The following is a 20,837-nucleotide window of genomic DNA, read 5'->3' as shown; positions in this document are numbered from 1 at the left end:
TGGAACATGAAGAGGATGGATGGAAATAATTAGATATTTATTTAAAAAGAACAAACAAAAAAATGCCCACAGGACCTACAGCTCCATGGTGAAGTTCCTTAAGGAAAGCAAATCAAATGTTTTTGAAGCTTAAACAAGGCTTTTCAGCACTGCCTTCAGCTTGTGCTGTTACAGTAACTCTGGTAAATCCTCCAGTGTTGACAGTGAGGTGGAGGACAGAGCAGAGAGGTGTTTGTCTTCAATGACGAGGCAGCCTGTGCTGACAGAGGGTCTCAAAGCTCTACCCCCCACTGTAGGCTGTAGTGGGTAACAAAGCCTGATGGAGGATGTTAGGCTAAATTCTGCACAGAGAGTGGCTGCAGAGCCTGAACAGAAGGTGCAGGGAGGAGAGAGGGAATAGATGCTTCACCCTGTGTTCCTGTGATCCTGATTCATACTCATGTAACTGTTGGAGTCGGTGCAAGTACACTAGTATGAAGTTGGCTGAGAAGTCAAAACTGAATGCCCTGTCTCTTCACTGCTTGTTCTTCTGTTAGCACAAGCTTTCCTCGCACTCCAGAATGGAGTCTGTCTGGGTGATAGGGAATGGCATCCTGGAACTGTCCAGCAATGCTTTTTATGTAGAAAAGCAGAGAACCAGAGGAAGATATAAGCTGTACGTGCACAGGTTAATGCAAAGGCAGTTTGGACCTATTATCCAGTGCTAGAAAATTATAAATTGGCCTACTCTCTACCCTCAGGGAATTGTATTCTTGGGGCTAGAACTAGTCCCTGACTCCATGGGGAGCTCCCAGATTTCTGAAAGAGTAGAGCCCATTCCACATCTTACAGACCTGGGAGAAGGGAGATGGCTTTTTGGTCTCATTGGAAATGCCCTAGTTGACCCCCTTATTTATACTGTAACATGGGTTTTATGACATACCCTCCTGCTTTGGCTCCAGCCTGGCACCTCTCCCTGCAGGCAGCACTCTGCAACACCTTGGGTACATTCTCCATTGCAGTATGGACTTCTTATATATCAATCACTCGTGACCTTGCTGTCGTAGTCCAAGAGCTGTGCAAAGCTCTCTAAACATGTTGTTTTTTTTTCCTTTATTTGTTTTTAAATGCACTTCAGGCAGGTACCTTTAATCTGTGATCAAGCAATGATGCATGTTTACTCCCAGTGTTACTGAGCTATCCCTGTGGCCAAAAAACTTGCTTAGAGTAACACTGCATGCTTGTGGCCATGCAGCACAGAGCATTTAACTGTCATCCCCCTTGCTCTATTCCCCATTAGCCAGACTGCACAGGGGCAGTGCACTGCTGGATTTGCAGTTCCAAGAGACTGCACAGCTCTGCTCAGTTAAGGTGCCTCTTGTGGCAGGCATTTTTCTGCCACTTAACCTGAGCCTGCTCTGCCCCAGTGTAGTCACGGGCTGTGACCACTCTATAAACTTCTATCAGCTCTATAGTGTTGCTCAGAGAAGTTGTTTTTCTGGCTCCAGAAGAGCTCTGAGTGTGCATATATGAAGCTTATGGATCTATTGCAAATACTTACTGTCCTTTCCTACTACTCTCCCTGCCCTCCATCACAGATGAAGCCGCTTGGCATTCCAAGGATAAAATCTGTGTGTCATAGCTGGTACACAGTGGAGAACTTCTTCAGCACCAGAACTCTCACCCACTCCCACACACTGCCAGGATTAGCGTGGTATGATCTGTTTCTCTCCTCCCTGTTCCCAGCAATGTGCCCCACAGTTGTGTGTGGTGGGATAGTCTGTAATGCAGTTAATGAACAGAATGTGCCCTGCTACCATTGCCCACTCAGACTTCTGACAACACTGCGCAAATAGAATAGACATTAAAGCTTTATATTGCTCTGAAATCATTGGTACAGTCTTATTGCTGGATGCTTTAGTAGTAAAAGCATATATTTGTCATGTTTATTTAGGGTCAGATTGGGAAATCAGCTTTCATTTCAACAGCTACAGCCACTTGGTCTTCATTCTGTAGTTCAGGATGTCCAGGGTCTTTCCTGTGGTTCAGATGCACCTGAGTATTGTGTATGCTGCAGCAAAGAACAGTTCCTTCCTCAAATAGCTTTGAATATTTAGACAAGGCGGGCAGAAGATGAAGGAACAGAGGTGCTTTTTGTTGTGGTGGTGATGATTTTTGCTTTGTTTTGTCTGTGATAGGTGAGATGTAAGACCAGCCAGATGCCATGTGCTGGCATCCTGCTAAGCTTCAATCTGCTCAAGCTTCAGGCAGCAGCTTGGTCACTGAGCTGTTCTGAGCTCTCCCCCACGTGCTCTGAGCTTTGGCAGCACCGGCTTGCAGGCTTTCTGCAGGTGGACACGCAAGTGTCACAGATGCATTTGTACACAGCAGATGAGAACTCACAAAGGCAGAAGCAGTATTCCTTGGCCTCCCACTTGCATAGCCAACCCAGAGCACCCCTTCCCCAGCCATGTTGTTACAGCATCTCTCTGATTTCCCAGACCAAACCCTCCACCGACGCGTCTTCTGTTCTATGGATGGTTGCCCTTCACCGTGCTGTCCAAAACACCACCTCTGCTTAGCAGCACGCAGTCTGCCTTCTTTAACGCATTTTGTGCCTTAAAGCTACCAATTTCTGGCAGTACATACCCCACCGCCTTCTACTCACAAAGCACTTAGGTGAGAGGGCCTTGCAGAGAGATCCTTGCAAGAGGAAAATGCAGGAGCACAGGCGCTACATCCAGCCGGCCTGGGGAGTGGGATGAGGCACAGCGCTTGTGTTGCTGAAGGGCCCTTACGTAGCGCTTCCCACATCCCTGTCCCCCAGGCCTTACAAACCGCAGGGTGTTTGCTTTCCACCGCGCAGATCCCGCCCGGGGAAGCCTTTCAGCCGCAGGGGTGACAAACACACATAGCCTCTCCTGCAGCGACCGCGCTGACGCGGGCGGGCCGCGCTGCCGGGGCGCCCCCTGCCGGCCGTGCCCTGCTCGGCGCGCCGGGCCTGCGGAGAAGAGCTGCTGCTCGGGGCTGGCCGTGCTTTTGTCCGGCCAGGGCCGCAGCTGTAGGACCTGGGGGCGAGGCCTGTCCTGCCCCATCCCCAAACCCCATCCCCAGACCCCGTCGACCTCGAGGGGCGAGCATGTGGGCAGCCTCACGTGGGGCCGCCTCGCTGGAGGTGTCAATGCCACGGCCAGCTGGCCATCGCTGGCGCATCGCAGCCATCCCCTCCTAGTTTGGTTTCCCTGCTAGGAGCTGCGGCAGCGGGGAGGTTAACAGGGGTGGCGCGGCTGTGCCAAGGCTGGTGTTTATTGCCGTGTTTCTGCTTGGGAAGCAAAGGGGGGCGGTGGGAAGCTGGTCGAGGCCTGAGGAAAACAGTTGGCACAGCTGTAATCGGGCAGGAAGCAGGAAATGATGTCACGAGGTGACAAACAGGAAGCGGCCATGGAAGCACAATGCACCCGCTTTGGGCCCGAGCACAAGGAAAGCGCTCCTCCAGCACGGCTGCCGGAGGAGGGAGCGATTCGGCCCCGCACACTCACACGCGGCCGTTTTGCTTTCCCAGATAGTGTTTACACTGAGCTGCTATTTAAACAATAAGATGGGAACGGTAAACGATAATTTGCACTTCCGCAGCTGCTTTTCCCGAGGAATCTGAAAGATATGAATGAATCCTCACAACATCCTCTCGAGGCGCGTTGGTGTCGTTAACTCCTTCGTGTGTGTCGGGAGCAGAGGGGTGCTGAAGGGAGGGAGCTGAAGGACACGGGATGAGTGCCCAGCTGAAAATGCAGCTATAAAGATGCGTCCTGCACAGCCCAGTCCATCACGGCCACCGGCTGTCAGTTAATGGTGCTCATCCTCCCAGAGTTGCCCTGTTATTTCAGCTGCCTCTCCATGGGGCAGAACTGAAAGAATCTGCCTTTCTCCATGAACCCCATAGAAACCCTGTGCATTTGAATTGATCTAGAAGAGTGGTTGGCCTGTTCTAGAAGTTTTGTGTTTGGATGGCTGTAGTCAGGGGATGGGGGAACTTGCTCCACATGAATCTGAATCAGCTGAAGTTGTTGTCAGATTGTGGAACATCACATATTGGGATGAAATATATCTGTTCTAAGCATTCCTTGCCCATGTTGTCTCACTGGAAAAACAGCTTTTTGTAATTACAAAGCATATTTTTACCTTTTATGGGGATGTAAAGTAAGTGAGCTCCAGAAATCTTGTCCTGCAACGTAATTACGTGTTTTGCAGACCTTCAGAAACTTCCTCCTGAGTAGCTTACAACAAAACATAAATACCATTACTACGTTGAAAATCGGCATAAAAACTTTATGAAAGAAGCGGTTCAGAGCTTCTTTCTTCTTTCAGAGCAGCGGCAAGAGCTGCTGTGGTGTAAGGAAATGTGGGAGTAGGAGGAGCTGTTGAAGAGCTAGCACCAGGACCTGGTGTCTGAATTGAAAGAGGTGGTTTAGAGCAGGGCCATTTCTTCTGTAGTTATCATACTTTTCTTGTTTTGTTGTTATGGTGTTATTTTCATAATATATTTTGTTCAGATTCTCTTGTGTTTCTTTGCTGACAGTCTTACAGAGAACAAACAAGTGCAAACAAAAGTGCTTTGGCATTTTCTGCCAAAGCAGAAATTGTAAAGCAAATGTGAAACAGCATTAACAGAAAATTAACCTTGAATGCATAATGATTCATATTTGTACCAGGAGTTTTGGGCTCAGCAGCTCTGCTTACAAACTGTCATGAGAGCCATATGTTTGAGTGCAGGGAGCTGCATGGTACCAGGAATGGTCAGGTCCTGTGCTGGCTCGTGAGGGCTCTCCAGCTGTAAGCCTGGCTCTCACCAGATCTGTTTGGATGTTAAATATGAGTTGGTTTAATTTAATTTATAAAAACAAACGTGGTGCCTCTCTGACCTTCTAGGCAGTTATTTAAGAGCATAATCAATAAACCACTGTAAAGCCAGCAACAACTCAACAAATAAGCCATAAAGATAGAAAATACTGTCACCGACAGCCTCTCCTTAAACTGCATGCTTTCCTCGTTTATCTGACTATTTGCAAAACACAGCTGTGAACAAGGTGCTGTTCTGCACCTTAGGACTGTCCTGCAGAACAGCCTGCAGGCTGGGTCAGCTGCAGAAGTAGAGAAAGGCTGAGCCACCATCGCCGTCACAGGGAGGAGGAAAGATGACACAATGCTCGTAGAGGACATAAAGAAGGTTTTAGCCCTTAGCTTGCAGGTCTCCCCTCTCATACGTACATGGTAATTGCAGGAATATGTTGAGATAGAGGCTCAGGGGGGAGAAGTTATTTTCCAGCCAGCTCTTTGCCCTGCATTTGAAAACTTTTCCTTGGCTTCTTCCTGCCCAGCAGCTTGGAGAGCTGCACAAAGCCTGCAAGCAGCTCATGGTGGGTCACTGGAAGCCAGAGAAGGTCTCTGGGTGGCAGTGATTACTGGGTGTGCCTTGTATGAAGATCAACTTTGTGTCTCTTCTCCATTGTGTCTCCTAAGAGCTGAACAGTGAACTGGAATAGGGAGCAGAGCTTTCCTTGGAGAAGGGAGCACATGTGGGAAGGTGATGCTTTGCCATCAGGATTTTAAAGGGAAAGAGAGAAAGCATATGCTGTCTCCAGAACCAAACACTAAGTATGCAACAGTTGATCTAATGCCTTAAATTATTCATCTACACACGTGAATTGGAGAGAGTCTTGTCCTAAATCTGCAGCATGGTAGACAGCAGTGCTGCAGAAAAGGGGCACACAGCTGCACAGGATACGGGGTGCAGATGGCAGTGGTGATACTGCTGCTGAGAGAGGAGGCAAAGGAAAAGTTGTTTTATGGGGCTGAGTCACAGTACTGCCCAGACCTTGTCTGTAAGCAGGGTTAGAGCAGGTGGGAGAATGACTGGGGACAAATCTCACTGCTTTGGATGTCTCTGGCCAGCAGAGCAGCAGGTCATTGGCTGTGGGCAAAACTTTAGCAGAGAGAACGTGGAGCAGGGCAGGAGCTTGGTGCTGACTCTCTAGAGAGGCCATAAAATAAAGTTGTGAAAATAGAGAAGTGTGGCAAAGGGCCACTGCATTATGACAATTCTCCGCAACTGGAATTTGGATTGTGAGCAAAATATGCTGGGAGTGCCTTATCTGCTTTGTAAAATTTGTATGTATTCGTGGAGGTATGCAAGATAAGGGAATGGCAGATAAACAGATTATTTTGCTTAAGCCACTGTAATACAGGTTTTTCACAGCTTGCTGTGCACGAGCAGATGAAAAAAGACTGAGAAGCAATGCAAGTATTTGAAATGTGTTTTTACAGAGATTGCATTATCTGCTGGATTGGATGTTTGCAATTGCACTGTGGCTAATTCAGCCTCTCCCTGCAGCTCTCCCAAGGCTGAGTGCTGCTGCTGGACAAGTACTGTGCAAGATAAAATGTGCTTTGCATTGTATCCCACTTCAGGCAGGTCCTGTATAAGCGTAATTTCTGCAAGCATCCCTCTTTTAAGCTAATTAAACTCCTTGCCCTGTGCTGCGTTGTCAGTGCTGTGCTGCTGCGTGTTGTCTCAGCACCAGTGGGTGCTATAGTTACGGGTTTATCCCAGCGGCTGTTTCCCCCTATAAGAGAACAGCTCAGAGAGGTAAATGATGCAGGGCTGGAGCTGAAAGTGCAACAACAATGCCTGGCCCTGAAACTGGGCTCTGTCTGTAGCTGAGAAATAGTTTCTGTTAAGTTATAATAGGAGCAAACACCAAAGTTTCTCTGAGTCAGGATTCTGATCTCATGATTGCTGCTCAATCACATTGTTTTTAAGTGAGTTTGGGTGGTCTTTTAAATCTGGAAACCAAGTTTAGGTGCAGTCCTCAAGCCAAACTCATAATCAAGGTTAGGGCAAATTGTCCTAAGAGGAGTTAGTCAGAGCCCATAGTTGGCTCTGGGAAGTCTATAAGGCACTGTTTATCTGTGCATTTACAGTCCTGGAATTATCCATAGCCCTCGGGGAGTCTCTGAAATCCAGGTGAGCCCTGGCAGCCCATGAGGACCCAGAGCTCCTCCCAGCCTATGTGTATGTTCTCACCTGGAGGGCAGGCAGCGCGCAGCGCCCGGGTGAGAGAACTTCTGGCCAGAGTTGTGGGTTAAATCCAGGTCATGATATGTATTCAGCTAGTTTGCTTGTAATTTCTTTGGCAAGGAGTTGGGGATGTGCACACGTGCATAGATTCACATATGCTTTCCATCTCCTCCTGTGTGGAAGCAGGCACAGCTCCTGTTTTTCCTGTGTAGGATCTGTGATCTATTCTGGTAGCTGCATGGTGCGGTACTGCCTCCAGTAAATATTCACAGATTTCCTTGTAAACTCAAGCTTTTTTTTTTTTTTTCCTTCTCTCCTGTGTGGATACACAAAAGCATGTGTTGTACCTGCTTTACCCTGTGGGATCTACATAATCAGTCCATGGGTTTTAATGGATTTCAACTCCCTTCTGCCTATAGATACGGTTTCCTGTCTTATTTTGAGCAGGAAGAGCGGAGTCTTTTTTGGTCTTAGCATTCCTGCTTGCCCGGGTTTTGGGAAGAGTTCTCTGGCTATTTTCCCGTTTGATTTTTGTGTGTGTTTTGTTTTAAGCAGGACAGAGTGCATGTGTGTATGTAATCCATGTGCTCAATTAAGAGAGGCATCTGTTGGGTTTATTTCACATTGCCGAGGAAGGACTGCAAGCAGGGAGCATCTGCTCGGCTTTTTGTCAATGGCTTGTTTTTCATAATTTGCTCTACAGGGTGAATGTTTGGGGAGGGGGAGGTGGCTTTTTATTTCTGAGTTTCATCTTAAGTTTATTTTTATGGTAGCCAGGGAAATTGATTGGGATTTGAAAGTTAATTTGCTAAGAAAAGAACTAGGAGGGAGAAACAAAAACCATCCGAAGTAAATAGCGTTTATGTAACCTTAGCGATACGCTCAGAAGGATCCTTATAAGCTATTATTTGCAGTATTTTAATGAGAAAGTAGAAACAAGTTGTTATGGTTCTTCTGTTCATGTCTGCAGATTGGTTTTTTGTTTTGCTTTTTAAACCAGCAAGTTTTGGTTAGATTTTATTTTGGGAAAGATAAGAAAGGAATCCAATGCTAAGATGCTCTTTTGGCATTTTGTCAAAAACAGAAAAAAAGAAAACTTTTTAAAATAGAGCAGCAGTGGTTTCCTGTTCTTACAGTTCTTGCTTTTGTGCATTCAGATGTTGGCTGTGCTGCACCTAGCTGATCTAGTGGGAGGTCTGATTGTCTCTAAATGTATGCATTTCAAAGCCTAATATGCTTGCAGGGAGTGTTTCATACAAGCATGCTTTTTTACACTTCTTGTGGAAACATCCTCCAAAATAGCTGGGGAGGATAATGACTCTGTGATAGCCGGGGAGGATGCTGCTGTTGGTGTAGCATAAGGAAGGCAGGCAGAAAAGGTCTGAAACTCCCTCCAGTCCCATGAGCAAAATACAAATCCCACTCAAACAGGGGTACAGTTCTGCAAGCGTAGATGTAGATGCTGAGCAGGGTGAAAGTTGGGTCTTAGTAAAAATATTTGCAGAAAAGAAGTTAAAAAAAAAAATTAATCTTGCTCTATGAACCTAAAGCCAGTACCCTGAAACGGGATCAAAGCTGTAGCTTCCATATCATAAGTTGTCAAGGAGGGAAATGTTAACAGAAGTAGCTTTCCTGACAGTCCAGTCCCACTCTATGGCAAGTTAATATATATAAATATAACATAAATATTTAAATCATATATGTTTATGACTTAAATATCACATATCATGGTATAAATAACGTGTCTGTCAGATGCATACTACTCAGCTGAACAGCTCTGCTGACAGCAGTCTATGGTTATAAAAGGTGCCTACAGCAGCTGGTATGCAAAATGAGATGTGGGGCTGCCTGGGAGGAATGGGTGGACAAGCTCACTTACAGGGCTGCAGGTAATTTTGGCTGCCAAAAAATCATGGAACCTGAAGCGTAAAGGACAAACCACAATGAACTCTGTGGTAGCAGGAAAGTATTTTCATTGCTTGAAAAAAAAAAATAAAATTCAAACTTTGTCATCACATTAAAAACATTACATGAGAAGTAATAAACATATTTACACTTCTGTTTTGATTATAAATATACATTATATACAAAATAATGTTATAAAATGTAGAAAGTTCAGTGCTTCTGATTTTTTTTTTTAAATTACTGAAATACTAGTCTTCAAAATAAACTACAAACAGATGAACTAAAACCCATATTATTGATTTCTGAAGGTCATCTTCCAAATGGTCCTACACGGTCAGAGCAGAAGGTCAGTAGTGGACATTACAAAGGGGTCTTGTCTGCACAGTTCAAGGCAGTAGGTGGGCTAGTCCAACAGGATTTACAAGGGCAGAGATATCACTGTCCAAGAGATGGTATGATGCAGGTTTCTTCAAAGAGATCTCATTTCCTCCTTCCTCATTCTGCCCCACCACACAGTCTCATCTCATTACTGTCACAGCACTTTCCACTGGGGTGTCCAATATTATTGCTGTCAATGCTTAGTAAGTTTCTGCAGGCCTCTGCTGTCCAGGGCAGCGTTCTCCTTCCCCATACAGCAGTGGGCAGGTGTGAAAGAAATGGGACAAGCCTAGAACCTTCTCACTCTGTTCTCCACCTGTCTTGGTGGAGGGCATCTCAGTGGGTGCTTTGATATTGGGCACTTTGAACCAGGATGAAGGACAGAATCAGCAATTTACAACCAGATGGAGAAATAGGGGGATGACACTGCTGCTTCTCCTTTGGAAATTAACTCTGAGACCATTTGCAGAAGAAGGTGGCACCTAAGTCAGAAATAGAACATAAACCCCCAAATCTGTGTCATAATAAGGGGGCTGAGGGAGAGAATGAGGAAGGGAAAAGAACGTCTATTCACAATTGCTGGTAGTGCAAAGGGCGTGAGAACAGCTGAGACGGTTCAGCACATACAAGGTTCTAGGAGCTGATTGATTTTAAACGCAAATGTAAGGCTTTAAATAGGATTGGGATCATGTCTCTCCTCATTATCAATGGGAAACAGGCAGTAGACATTCTTATCACATCTTTCCCTTCTCAAATGCTTAAATCCAGGAAAATCCTGTGTCCCATGTTGTGGCTTGGATCAATCAGTTCTCCAGAGCATCACCAAATGCAATGACATGTAAATTTAGTCCCCCTCTTTCCTTCCTCCTCTTGCCCCTTGAATCGTCTCCAGTACATGCAGCAGGAGAGAAGAGATGCAAATGGACACGTAGCAGGAAGTATCAATCACCCCTGCCCAATACTGCTCAGGTAACTGCAAGAAGAGCAGTCGAGTCTCTGTTTGGGCTCATTAGATTCTCTTGACAGATTTTAGGCACTTTTAAACCCATTAAAAAAAAAAAATGTGGAGACCTCATTTATACTGTATCCATTATCTGCACAGCAATGCACCTTTCTTCACACCTTCCACGGCAACATCTGTGATAGTTAAGTGCCTCCTCACCTACCAGCACCTCCCATACCAAAGTTCTGGAAAGCCACAGGTCTGTCCATGAGGAATTGGCCTCAGTATCTTTCAAAGGCAAATCAAAAGTTAACATGTTTAACCCCTCTCTCTTCCCTCTGCCTCCCTTCATCTATAGCCAGTGAGATTTCTGGCATCAAATGTCAAACAAGAGCGGAAAGAATGAATAAGTCTATTGCATCTTTCAGTAAATTCACAGTCTGTCCAGTTCACCCAGTTCCATCCTCCACCTGAGAGCAGCAAGTTGCATGTAATTACAAACAGTCCAATCCAGTTCTGAATTGTAAACAATGCAGCAGGAACGTCCATCTACTGGCATTACCAAATCTGAGGTGCAAACGGGCTGATCTTCAGTCTTATACCTGTCAAGATATAAAAGAATTTGAGGAATGAGAAGGAAGCACACAATGCAGCAGAACTAACAAATTATAGTTATGTCAAACCAAAGTAACGTAAGCCAGACATTACTGCAGTTTAGCTATCAGTATTCACTGGTTTTGCCTGCATCCAGAGAGAACAGTCAAACAACTCATCTGTATGATGAGTAGCCTTCCCTACCCGAAGTGAGGGAAGGAAAGCCTAGAATAAATCTTACAAATCTGGATGTTTAACATAATGTCTCTGTAAACAGCACATGGGATGGCTGGATAGCTTGTGTGCTTTGGAGAAAAGTTTCAGGGTCTGACATTCTGAAATTAAAAATACTTTCTGAGGGAAACTGATGTAAATCCAGCTTTTGTCAGCAAGATCTTCAAAAGGAAGATATGGTATTTGGGTCTGCTACTGGGAATGAAGCATCTAACTATCATTTGTCTTTGAAAACCCTTTCTGTTAGTCTTAAACTTTTAATATTGTTGGTTGACTTATATTCCAGCTTGCCTTCAAGCAGAAATCTGATATCCACCCTGGCAAGGGAGACAGAATCCTGCAGATCTGACTTCACAGGTCGCTGCTATATGGCACAGCAAGCTTCTCCTTGGAGTCTCTAACTGAAACTAGCACTAATGGTGACTACGCTGAAAGAGACAGGTATTGGTTTGTGATAAACTGCTTTTAACTTCGCTTTGGGCCTTTCTCTAAAGTGTCAGCAATCAGTTTGGAACCAGCTGAATCTTCAGTAGCTACTTTTTTTTTTTTTTAGTCTTCTTCACTGCTAGACACTTCCTTCTTGTGTACTGTTCTCTGCCTTTTCAAAATAATGTCAACATCTAGATACTTAAGAAACAGCATTAAATTCTGTTACAGGCATGAATATGTAGCTAGATCTTAAATGCCAAGAGGTTGACATTTCCTTTCATGTCTTATTACAGACTTACTAAATAGCTGTTCTGCCTATCCACTAACACATTTGGTTACTTTTCATCTTCTGCTGGAAAGCTAAAGCTTTACTTGTTGTCACTGAACAGAGATTATCTATTGTAGTAATGGGGGTGAAAAAAAAGAAAATGCACAGCTTTACATCAGTGGGCCCATGAACTTTTTTCTTTTTTTGCTGATTAAGAGGAAATAATCCTATGATATATTGAATCTTTATGGGCTGACATCCAGTGCTTTCATCTCACACCGACTTATCCAAATGCAGAATCTCTGGTTTAATAAAATCAGAGCTGTTCATTTCTTTATTTTTCCCCCACTATATGTTTTGTTTTCTTGGGCACTCCTGCATGCCATTGAAGAGATGAAGGTGTATGCTGAGATCCCTGAAAACAGAGCATCATTCTCAGATGACACTCTAAAGGATAAATTTGCCTCTTTTACTTTGTGAATTTGTTTGTTCATTGGTCTGCTTGCTTACCTCTGTGGCTATGATGCACTCATTCCTTTCTTCTGTTATCACGAAGACAGACTGGTACATTGAGTCCCTTGGAGAACATATCGCTGATATTCTACATTCTGGCTTTTCACTAAAGCAGGGCAGAGAGAAAAAGGTGTTATTTGGCTTCTAACATGCCTGACTCTGAAATGCTACCATGAATATGTAGGCGTGAAACAAGATAGCTGTGGAGGTGAGAGAGAGGAGGGCAAAGGATGAAGTTTCACATGTTCTATACGATGGCAGGACATTACTTTAGGGAAGTGGAAGTGAGGAATGGCTACTTGTCTTGCTAGATTTCTGCAACGTCCAATTTAGTCAAGTACTCCTCAAATCCCTCAGTGCAGAGCAGTCACAAGCAGAACCCAGGCAAGACTTTGATTATGCATATCAGAATATAGAGGAGCCAATAAATAGCTGCCCTTTTTTTTGAAGGGAGAAGTAATTTTCACTCTAATCTTTTTTTCAGCGTTTTCTTAATAAGCAAAATACTTATTTTTAAATCACTATTTGCTGTAGTATCACTTCTCTTTGATTTACTGAGGAAGGAAACATACTTCTTTCTTTCATCACCAGACTGGTTCCCTTCACAGCATTCATGTTACCAGCATACTGTGCACAAGCTTTCAATTAATTTAGCTATGGATACTACTTGGCCATGGCACTCATACTTCAGTTCAGAATTCCTGCCTTTGCTCTGGTTTGTTTTGTATGTTCTCTCCCTGAGTTAAATTTTTTGTTTTCTCATCTGCATCTAGGCCAGTGTGAAAGTGTGGGGCTTCCAAATGCTACAAGGAAGGCTGAATTCTTACCTGTGTAGTCGGAGTGGAGACTTCTCTCCTAAACACTTTTCACTTTTGTAATATTTATCTTCCTGTGTCCCTCTACTTGTCAGATCTTTTACTAGATTGTAGTCCAGTTTATGATTCTTGGGTTTGTAGTTTGACTTCTCCAGCCCACAGTCCACTTCAAGGTCTTTATTTTTATTGGTGTTTTTGAGCTGGGAAGCTGGAATGAGATTGTCCTTCTGGAAGTCAGACAGATTGTTCATTGTTTCCAAGTCCTGCTGTGGGTGCATCCTCATCTGCCTGATGACCATTGCTATCATGCAGAACAGTATGAGCAAAGCCACCAGCCCCACTCCCATGGATATAGCAATCCAGGGGACTGGTTTAGGAGGAAGTGTGATGGGCACTGAATAAACTGGTAGTTCACAACGGCCGCCCATGAAGCCAGAGGGACAGTAGCAGACAAAGTTGGCACTATAAAGTCCACTGTAGCATGTGCCTCCATTCTCACATGGCCCCGAAGCACATTCATCTCTGGTCTTGATGTCACAGTTCCTGCCACTATAGCCTGGCAAGCACGTGCAGGTGTAGTCATTGATCAGGTCGTGACAAGTTCCCCCATTGGAACACGGGTTCCTGGCACAGTCATTGATGTTAATCTCACATTTCTGACCAGAGAAGCCAGCCCGACAACGACACACACGAATCTGACCAAGGTAAAAGCAATTACCATCTGAGGAAAAAAAGTAGTAAAAAAGAAATCAGTATGCAGTGTGTTTCACTTGGAAACAAAGTTCTCCCACCCTGTAAGCATTATATACTACCTCAAGAAGAGGGAGATTATTTTACAGAACGACGCATCTAAAGCTTCCTTCTAGCTTACCGATCACTCTTTAATACCATGCCACTTCTAAATGTGTAATAATGTTGGTTTAATGTACATAATGCTTTCCCATTCTGTGATAAAGCTTATGCACTCTTTTCTTACATAGAAAATGCCAGTGAAATTCCCCCGCAAGAGACCAAAATTAGGATAGATGTAAAATACAGTGAGGGAGAGGGATTAATGTATTAGAGGAAGTATAGAGGTCAGATTGGATTTCTATCACTTCTGCACTGAAAAGCACAAACTAGTGAAGAAGCCATGAGACTTTTTTTGATAAAAAAGACTCACCATTTGCACATGGGTTGCTTGTGCACCTGTCTACTTTTTTTTCACAGTTTGACCCCGTGAAACCAAAAGGGCAAACACAAGTGTAGCTGGCTCCTTGTTCTTTTTCCAAGCATGTGCCTCCATTGAAGCACGGAGAATCGATACATGTCAAAGCACTGTGCTCACAGTGAGCTCCATAGTAGCCAGGGGGGCAGGCGCAGCGATAACCATTCTCCAAATCCTGCAAAACACAACATTAGGCCATTGTTATTTGATGCCACCAAACGATAGTTGTGCCTGTGTTTCTTTTTGGTCAGCAGCAAGTGCTGTTCTGTCCCACTTCATTCACACTTGGACGCGGCAAAAGCGGCATTTGCAGAGTAAATGACTGCAAGCTGGACTGTGGGGGACAGGGCTGTGAGCTGGCTGTATTTGGCACATAGGAGTAATCATGCAACTACACAAGCAGAGCAGATACAGTTGTAGGGAGCCCAGAGGCAACTAAGCAAAAACAAGACTAATGCCACTACTGTCTAATGGGATCCCCAATGTCCTTCTAGAGCAGCATAACATATGCCAACCTACACAGCTGCAATCAGGACATCTACCCTCTCCATAAGAGCTCCTCCCCTCCCCCCCCTTTTTTTTTTAAAGGGGTTATTTTGCTTTGCCATGGAGAAGTCCCACCACTTAGGTTACAACAAAACTTGTCTCTTCTTTATAAGCAATATGTATCCAAGGCCTTGAGAGAAGGCAATTAGGAGGTCTCAGAGCATTAGCTTTAACCAAAACATGCATCAGATTACATCTGATATCTGTAAGCTATCAGTCTCTATCAGCAGGCAGGATCAGTTATTGACTGGGTCTGAAAATACACTGCAACACGAGAAAACTGAAAATACAGAACTTCATTTCACAAGAAGTGTTTTGTCTGATTGCCCTTGTATCAACTGATGCTGCAGCCCCATAGCTGAAAGACGACATTTTCTTTTACTTGCTATTAAAATATAGCCTTAGCACATTTCTTTATGAACATTGGTTTGGAAAGCCCTTTTTTTTTTATTTTACAGATACACTCCCTCATGAGCCTTGGATCTTGCCAGGATCTCATAATGGCTGCCACAGAAACCTAAGGATCAGTTGACTAGTTCTAATCTAGATGATACATCTCCTCCTGTAACAGACTTCCTCCCCTGACACATCCAGGGAAGGGTTCAGAATGATAGTTGTGAGAGTCAGTAATGAACCTGTGTACTATCAAATTCCCATTATGTTGTTACAAAACCATTTCTGAAAAGGTATACTGGAGCTTGTTTCACACAAAGACTTTACGTTTAAAATGCCCTTACTGTGCAACTACCGCCGTTCCTACAGGGATTGCTGTCACACTCGCTGATCTCATGTTCGCAGTCAACACCAGTAAAGCCAGGTTTGCATGAACACGTGTAGCTGCCCTGGCCAGTGTTCATGCAAGTTGCTCCATTTTTGCACGGTCTGTGGTGAGTGCAGTAGTTCAGATCTGCAAAGATACCAGGTGTTAGAAGAAAGTGTTTGACAGCTGGCAAAAGACATTCATACAAAAACACCTTGATCAACAAAGAGTTTTAAATGAAGTCTTCAATTTTACTACCAATAAAAATACTGGGGATTCTTACCCAGGTAATTATCAGTTCTAATCAGATGTTTGAGACTGTTATGAATTTTACATGTCTACTAATCGAGCTCTGAATTTTGAGAAACTTATCTTTCTCAGTGCTTTGGTATGTCCTCCCTTTTTGGGGGGCGCAATCCCATTAACTGTAAAGATGCCAAAGTGAAAAAATGTATTCCAAATATTTTCTCAGAAAGACACTCTGAGGCACTGCAGACACTCTGTGCACAAAATGTCACACAGTAGAAGAGCTAGCCCTGTCATTAAAAGGTGTGCTCCAAGGCACATTCTGGGAAGGCAGGAAGGAAACAGAAGTATTTAGGCTTGGAGATTTAAACAAACATTGGAAATATTTTATTGTTTATTTACTGTGTTCTGTTGTTATGAATGTTATTAGTTTAAACTGTTTAAATGCTCTGCCAAATAGATGGTTGTTTTTATTTTCCCTTTCAATTTGAGGCAGAGGTTAAGCACACAAGTCCATATCACGTAAGTAGAGAATCTTTATAAGCACTATAAATGTCAGAGTAATGGAAATACAATTGGTTAATAGGTAACTACCAACAACAACAACAAAATCTGCACCTTTACTTTTCCTGCTTAATTCAGACTTCCCTATCTCAATCCTATAAATGTCTTGCAAACACTTGACTTGTTCTGAGTACTTAATGATCTCAGTGCCAGCAGTGCATATATGGCCTTGAGGACATGACTGCTCAGCTGGCTACAGTTCAGTGATTCACTGGGTTGAATAGGTGGAAGTGGTCTGGTGTACCTTAAAATGGAACCTGTACTTTTCATTCTTGCTTACATGATTTTTCTCTCATGCTCTAGACTTATCACATGAGTTAACTTCCTTGTATGCAAAATAAGGAAGGCCAAATTATGGTGTTTACTGCTGCTGGAAACTGTTTAGTAAATTGTTATCATTGTACAGGGAATACATTAAACTTAGCTTGAGAAAGCAGAAAACTTGCCCACTCACCACTCACCCAGGTGGTGTTTTTCTCTTGAAAACAAGAGCTACCAAAAAGGCTTGGTTGTTTTCCGCCAAAACTGCTACAAATAAAGAATTGGTATCTGAGACAGCTTTGGCACAAAATAACGCCTCTCTACACGCACCGTACACAAATTTTATTCTTGATCAGATTCCTTGGTTCCAGACCGAGGAATATCCAACCCAGAGCCCTAAGCACAACCCTCAGAACCAACCTTGATCACAGAAGAGGCCACCCCATCCTTCGTCACATATGCACTGCCATTGTGTTTTACAAGTCCCATGGCGGCAGCCTATGTGGGGAATGCATTCATCGCAGTAGCGGCCTTGCCAACCAGAACGACAGCTACAAGAAAAGTCAAATTAAAGCATTAATGACATGGAAAAGAGTTTAAGTTTCTATTACAAGTTGACATTTTAATTGAAATTCAGAGTGCGATTGCCATCTACTCACATGCACTCTCCAGGCTTGGTGCAATATCCATTCTGTTCGGCACATCCAGACAGACAGATGGCTGTAAGGAGGACAGGAAAAAAAAAGCAGAAATGTTTAGGTAAATACATGTGGCACGACAGAATATACTTGTAAAAGGGGGAACGCCAGCTTTTAAAAAATACTTTGGAAACCAGTTTTGCACTTCCAAAGCTTTGTTTTAAAAGCTCTCAGTACGGGAAGTTCTGGAGCAGAAGGAAGTGAACAGGGAGAGCCAACGTCTGACAAGCTGTCTCTTAGTTTTTCAGTTTACACAACAAACACAAACTTGCAGCTCTCTCAAAAAGCAGCAAGAGGCGGCAGCCGCGCTTACCCTAACAAAAGACTGCAGAAACCCAGCAGGGCCCTGAGCCCTGATTCCCGCTACGACAGCCCAACACCTGCCCCACCACTGGCAGCAGAAGTGGAAGCCTCTGCAGACAAGCTGCTGGCAGCGTAACTTGGGATAGGTACGACTGACTCAGATATCATCTCTTCTCTGCTGGTTCTTCACTACGTGTAGAGGTGCAGCATGACACTGGCAGCTGCAGCAACAACGGGGCAAAGTCCTCAGCATGCCACTTTTGATCTCCTGGCACGGAGTGGAAAGGTCAGTGTGAAAGCATAGCCCGAGTCTCCACCAGGTGCACTGCGCTTTGTGGGCACAAGCAAACATGCTGCATCCAGCATGGGGCCTCCTGATGCACTTGCTGCACAACGCACTTTAGGCCCAGGGTACCTTCACCAAACAGCTCCCTGAGTTTGCCTTTCCTCAAAGGCCTCTTGACTTGCATTCCTGTCTAAGTCTATGGCTTGGGTTAGACTAGAGGAAGGCCTAAGGAAGCTGCAGAAGGTGTGCTAGACACCAGTGGGACAGGCCTGCCCAGTGCACGGGACAAGGGGCAGCACATCCCACCAACGTGATCCCTCCAGCACTCACTGAAACGAGGCGGCTGATGGGCTGATGCAAATAGGCTGCGGGGCCTGGGGAGCTGGCCAGGCAGCCACCGCTGGTACGGCACGGAGCAGCACTTACGCTTGGTGCAGTACTCGCCGGTCCAGCCGGGCAGACAGGTCAGGCTGCCATCCACCTCGCAGACATAGTGCCCAAAGCGGTCGTCGCGGCGCTTGCAGAGGCGGGAGCAGCTCTCTCCGTAGTAGTTCTCGCTGCAGACCACGCGGTAGGAGTAGCGCAGCTGGGTCAGCAGGCTGCTCTGCACATCCTGAGACCAGACCTCTCCCACCGCCAGCGACCGCTGGATGGCCATCTGGCTGATGAGCCACTCCTCCGGCGGCGGCCGCGAGCCTGCGGGACAGCAAGTAGCGCATCAAGCTGCGGCCAACACCAGCGCCACGTCCACCACCCACCCTGGGAACCCACGTGTGTGCCACAGGGCACCGCGCCGCCCCGGTCCCGGCCCCAGCGAGGAGAGATGGAGCGCTTCAGTAGGAATGGAGCGGGGTCAGCGTGCCGCTGCCCTGAGGGATGGAGGGAGCGGGGTCGGTGTGAGGGAGGACCCGTAGCCGAGAGCCCAGGCCGAGGGGGCTCCGCGTCGAGGGCTTTCAAAGTGCTGCTGGAATATCCTTTTCCTCTCTTGTCAGAAAAACATCCCAAAGCCATTATTCCTTTCCAAAGGGCGGAATTCGAGAAAGGTGTAAAATACAGGAAAAGGCGGCCGGGGCTCTTTGGCAGCCTCGCGGCTTTCTCACCGCTGAGCTCCTTTCTTTCCCACGCCAAAAATAAACCGCAGGAAACGCAATTGTGTTGGAGATTAGGTCGGGACAGAATCAAAGCGGCCCCTGACGGGCATCGTTTGGGGACTAACTCCTGATGGTCGGATAAAGCCGGCCCCGAAATTATCGCATAAACATCTGAGCCGGGGGCGGCGGGGCCGGGCTGCCGTTAACCGTTTCGGGGCGGGGGCGCGGCGCTCACCTTGCGGCAGGTAATTGGCGGGCGCGTGCCAGGCCTGGATGATGAGCGAGAAGGTCCCCTGCGGGCAGAGAGCAGCGTCAGCACAGCGCGGCGCGCCCGCACCCCGCCCGCACCGCACCGCCCCGCACCGCGCCGCTCCGCTCGGCCGAGGAGCGCGCCCGCCGCCCCGCGCTGCTCACCGGCCACGTGAAGTTAAAGGGCAGCTTGATGGGGCTGTCGAACCGCTCCGTATCGCGGATGCTGAAGGAGTTGACCCCCAGCACCGGGGTGATGATGCTGCCGAAGGTGCAGGAGCCCGGCGACACCACCGCCTGGAAGTGCTTGAGGCAGACGCGGAAGAAGGTGCGGCAGTGCGGGGCGCAGGGCTCTCCGCTGGCCAGCGCCCCGCGGCTGTTGACGAACTCGTGCAGCTTCAGCTGGAAGACGCCGGAGCCGGACGCGCTCTGCACAAAGGAACACAACACAGCCCCGTCACACCTCGGCCAGCACCCACTGACACCTCGCCAGCCCCTCTCGCCGTCTCTCCGACCGTTACCTGCTGCAAAAGCACTAACAGCAGCGTCAGGCCGCAGGCGCGCCGCGCTCTCATCCTCGAGCCGCTCGTTCTGTATTCCCCAAAAGCTCCGCCGAGCGCGGAGAGCGGCGCTGCCCGCGGGCCGGAAGGTAAATCCAGGTGCGGCCGTGCCCTCGGGGCGCCAATCCTGCGCTTTATAACTCCAGAGCCCGCGGGCTGGGAACGGGGACGCCTCGTCGGGACGGCTCCTCCTTCGGCGGGTGCCGGCAGCGCTTGGTAAATGGGAAACTTGCTTTCCTCCGAGCGGTTTATATAGTTGCCTCGCATCCTCGCGAGCTCATTATGTAAACTGTCAGTCAGCGCGCGGGCGATCCCTCCCCTTTTCCATCTTTCCTTTCTGGAAAACGGAGCCCGGTGCTGCGGGAGCCCTCGGGTCCCGCACTCGAATCCCGCTGCCGGCGCTCCGCGCGGGGCCGGACAAACCCCTGGCCGCTCGGCTCTGTACCCCCCCGACGGCGGGAGCTCCGAGTGGCGGGGTTCGACGTGTTCCCCGAACTCACCCCGTCCCTCCCGCCCGCGCCCCGGGGCTGCTCCTCGGGCAGAAGGCAACGACCGGGTCGAGGCGCCCGAGGCGCGGCTCCCCGACGGCCCCGGGGCGGGGGGCTCGGGGGCTTCGGGGAGGGGGCCGGGGCAGGACCGCTGGCGGCGTTGTGCCGCTGCCGGGCCGCGCTCCGGCGTGAGCCAGTAAAGCCTTGGCCTGATTGCGGCGTGCGCTTATTGTTGGGTCGCGTGTCCCTCATTAAAGCCGAGCACAGAGAAGGCCTTTCATGTGGCTTTTTATTTCAGCTTGTTAAATGGATGGGAGGCCGGAGGGGGGAGGGAGAGATAAACCCTCAGCTGTATGGTAATGAGGCCTTGCCACCTTTGTGCCAGCGTCGGGCTCGCCCGGCTGCGAACCTTTCCGGCGTGGATCACCTGGGGAGCAGCCCTCGG

General features: G+C 47.0%; 1 protein-coding gene and 1 long non-coding RNA gene across 4 annotated transcripts in view; one reads left to right on the top strand and one right to left on the bottom strand.

The window, feature by feature from the left end:
• The window catches only part of LOC116229195 (uncharacterized), a 28,499-nt gene extending 12,884 nt beyond the window's left edge, over positions 1-15,615 (top strand). For 2 of the 3 annotated variants that reach the window (XR_016466870.1, XR_016466869.1), the window contains 2 exons: positions 11,395-11,549; positions 15,345-15,615. This is a non-coding gene — a long non-coding RNA (uncharacterized LOC116229195). Of the gene's footprint in view, positions 1-9,911; positions 10,000-11,394; positions 11,550-15,344 lie in introns of those variants that run through there. The other variant, XR_004166966.2, reaches the window with a different exon arrangement.
• DLL4 (delta like canonical Notch ligand 4) lies at positions 8,753-20,144 on the bottom strand. The gene is made up of 11 exons (XM_031593511.2): positions 19,866-20,144; positions 19,510-19,773; positions 19,331-19,388; positions 18,431-18,700; positions 17,377-17,437; positions 17,138-17,268; positions 15,624-15,793; positions 14,296-14,515; positions 13,146-13,854; positions 12,316-12,424; positions 8,753-10,882 (listed from the first exon to the last, which is right to left on the bottom strand). Exons 1-11 carry the CDS (start codon positions 19,917-19,919, stop codon positions 10,877-10,879), a joined length of 2,052 nt encoding a protein of 683 aa, XP_031449371.2. The 5' UTR covers positions 19,920-20,144; the 3' UTR covers positions 8,753-10,876.
• Between the last annotated feature and the right edge of the window lie 693 nt (positions 20,145-20,837).

The sequence above is a fragment of the Phasianus colchicus genome, chromosome 5 (genome assembly GCF_987193195.1).
Source record: "Phasianus colchicus chromosome 5, bPhaCol1.hap1.1, whole genome shotgun sequence".
Taxonomy (NCBI): domain Eukaryota; kingdom Metazoa; phylum Chordata; class Aves; order Galliformes; family Phasianidae; genus Phasianus; species Phasianus colchicus.
Note: the sequence above shows the minus strand (reverse complement) of the source record. Positions and strands in the feature narration are given on the sequence as shown.

Bases quoted from the DNA above. Each gene is read 5' to 3' on its own strand.
- DLL4 (XM_031593511.2), bottom strand. From the start codon at position 19,919: ATGAGAGCGCGGCGCGCCTGCGGCCTGACGCTGCTGTTAGTGCTTTTG. The intron at 17,269-17,376 runs GTGAGTAGATGG...CTTTTCTTGTAG, and splicing joins ACCAAGCCTGGAGAGTGCAT to CTGTCGTTCTGGTTGGCAAG. The intron at 13,855-14,295 runs GTGAGTCTTTTT...TTTTTTCCTCAG, and splicing joins AAGCAACCCATGTGCAAATG to ATGGTAATTGCTTTTACCTT.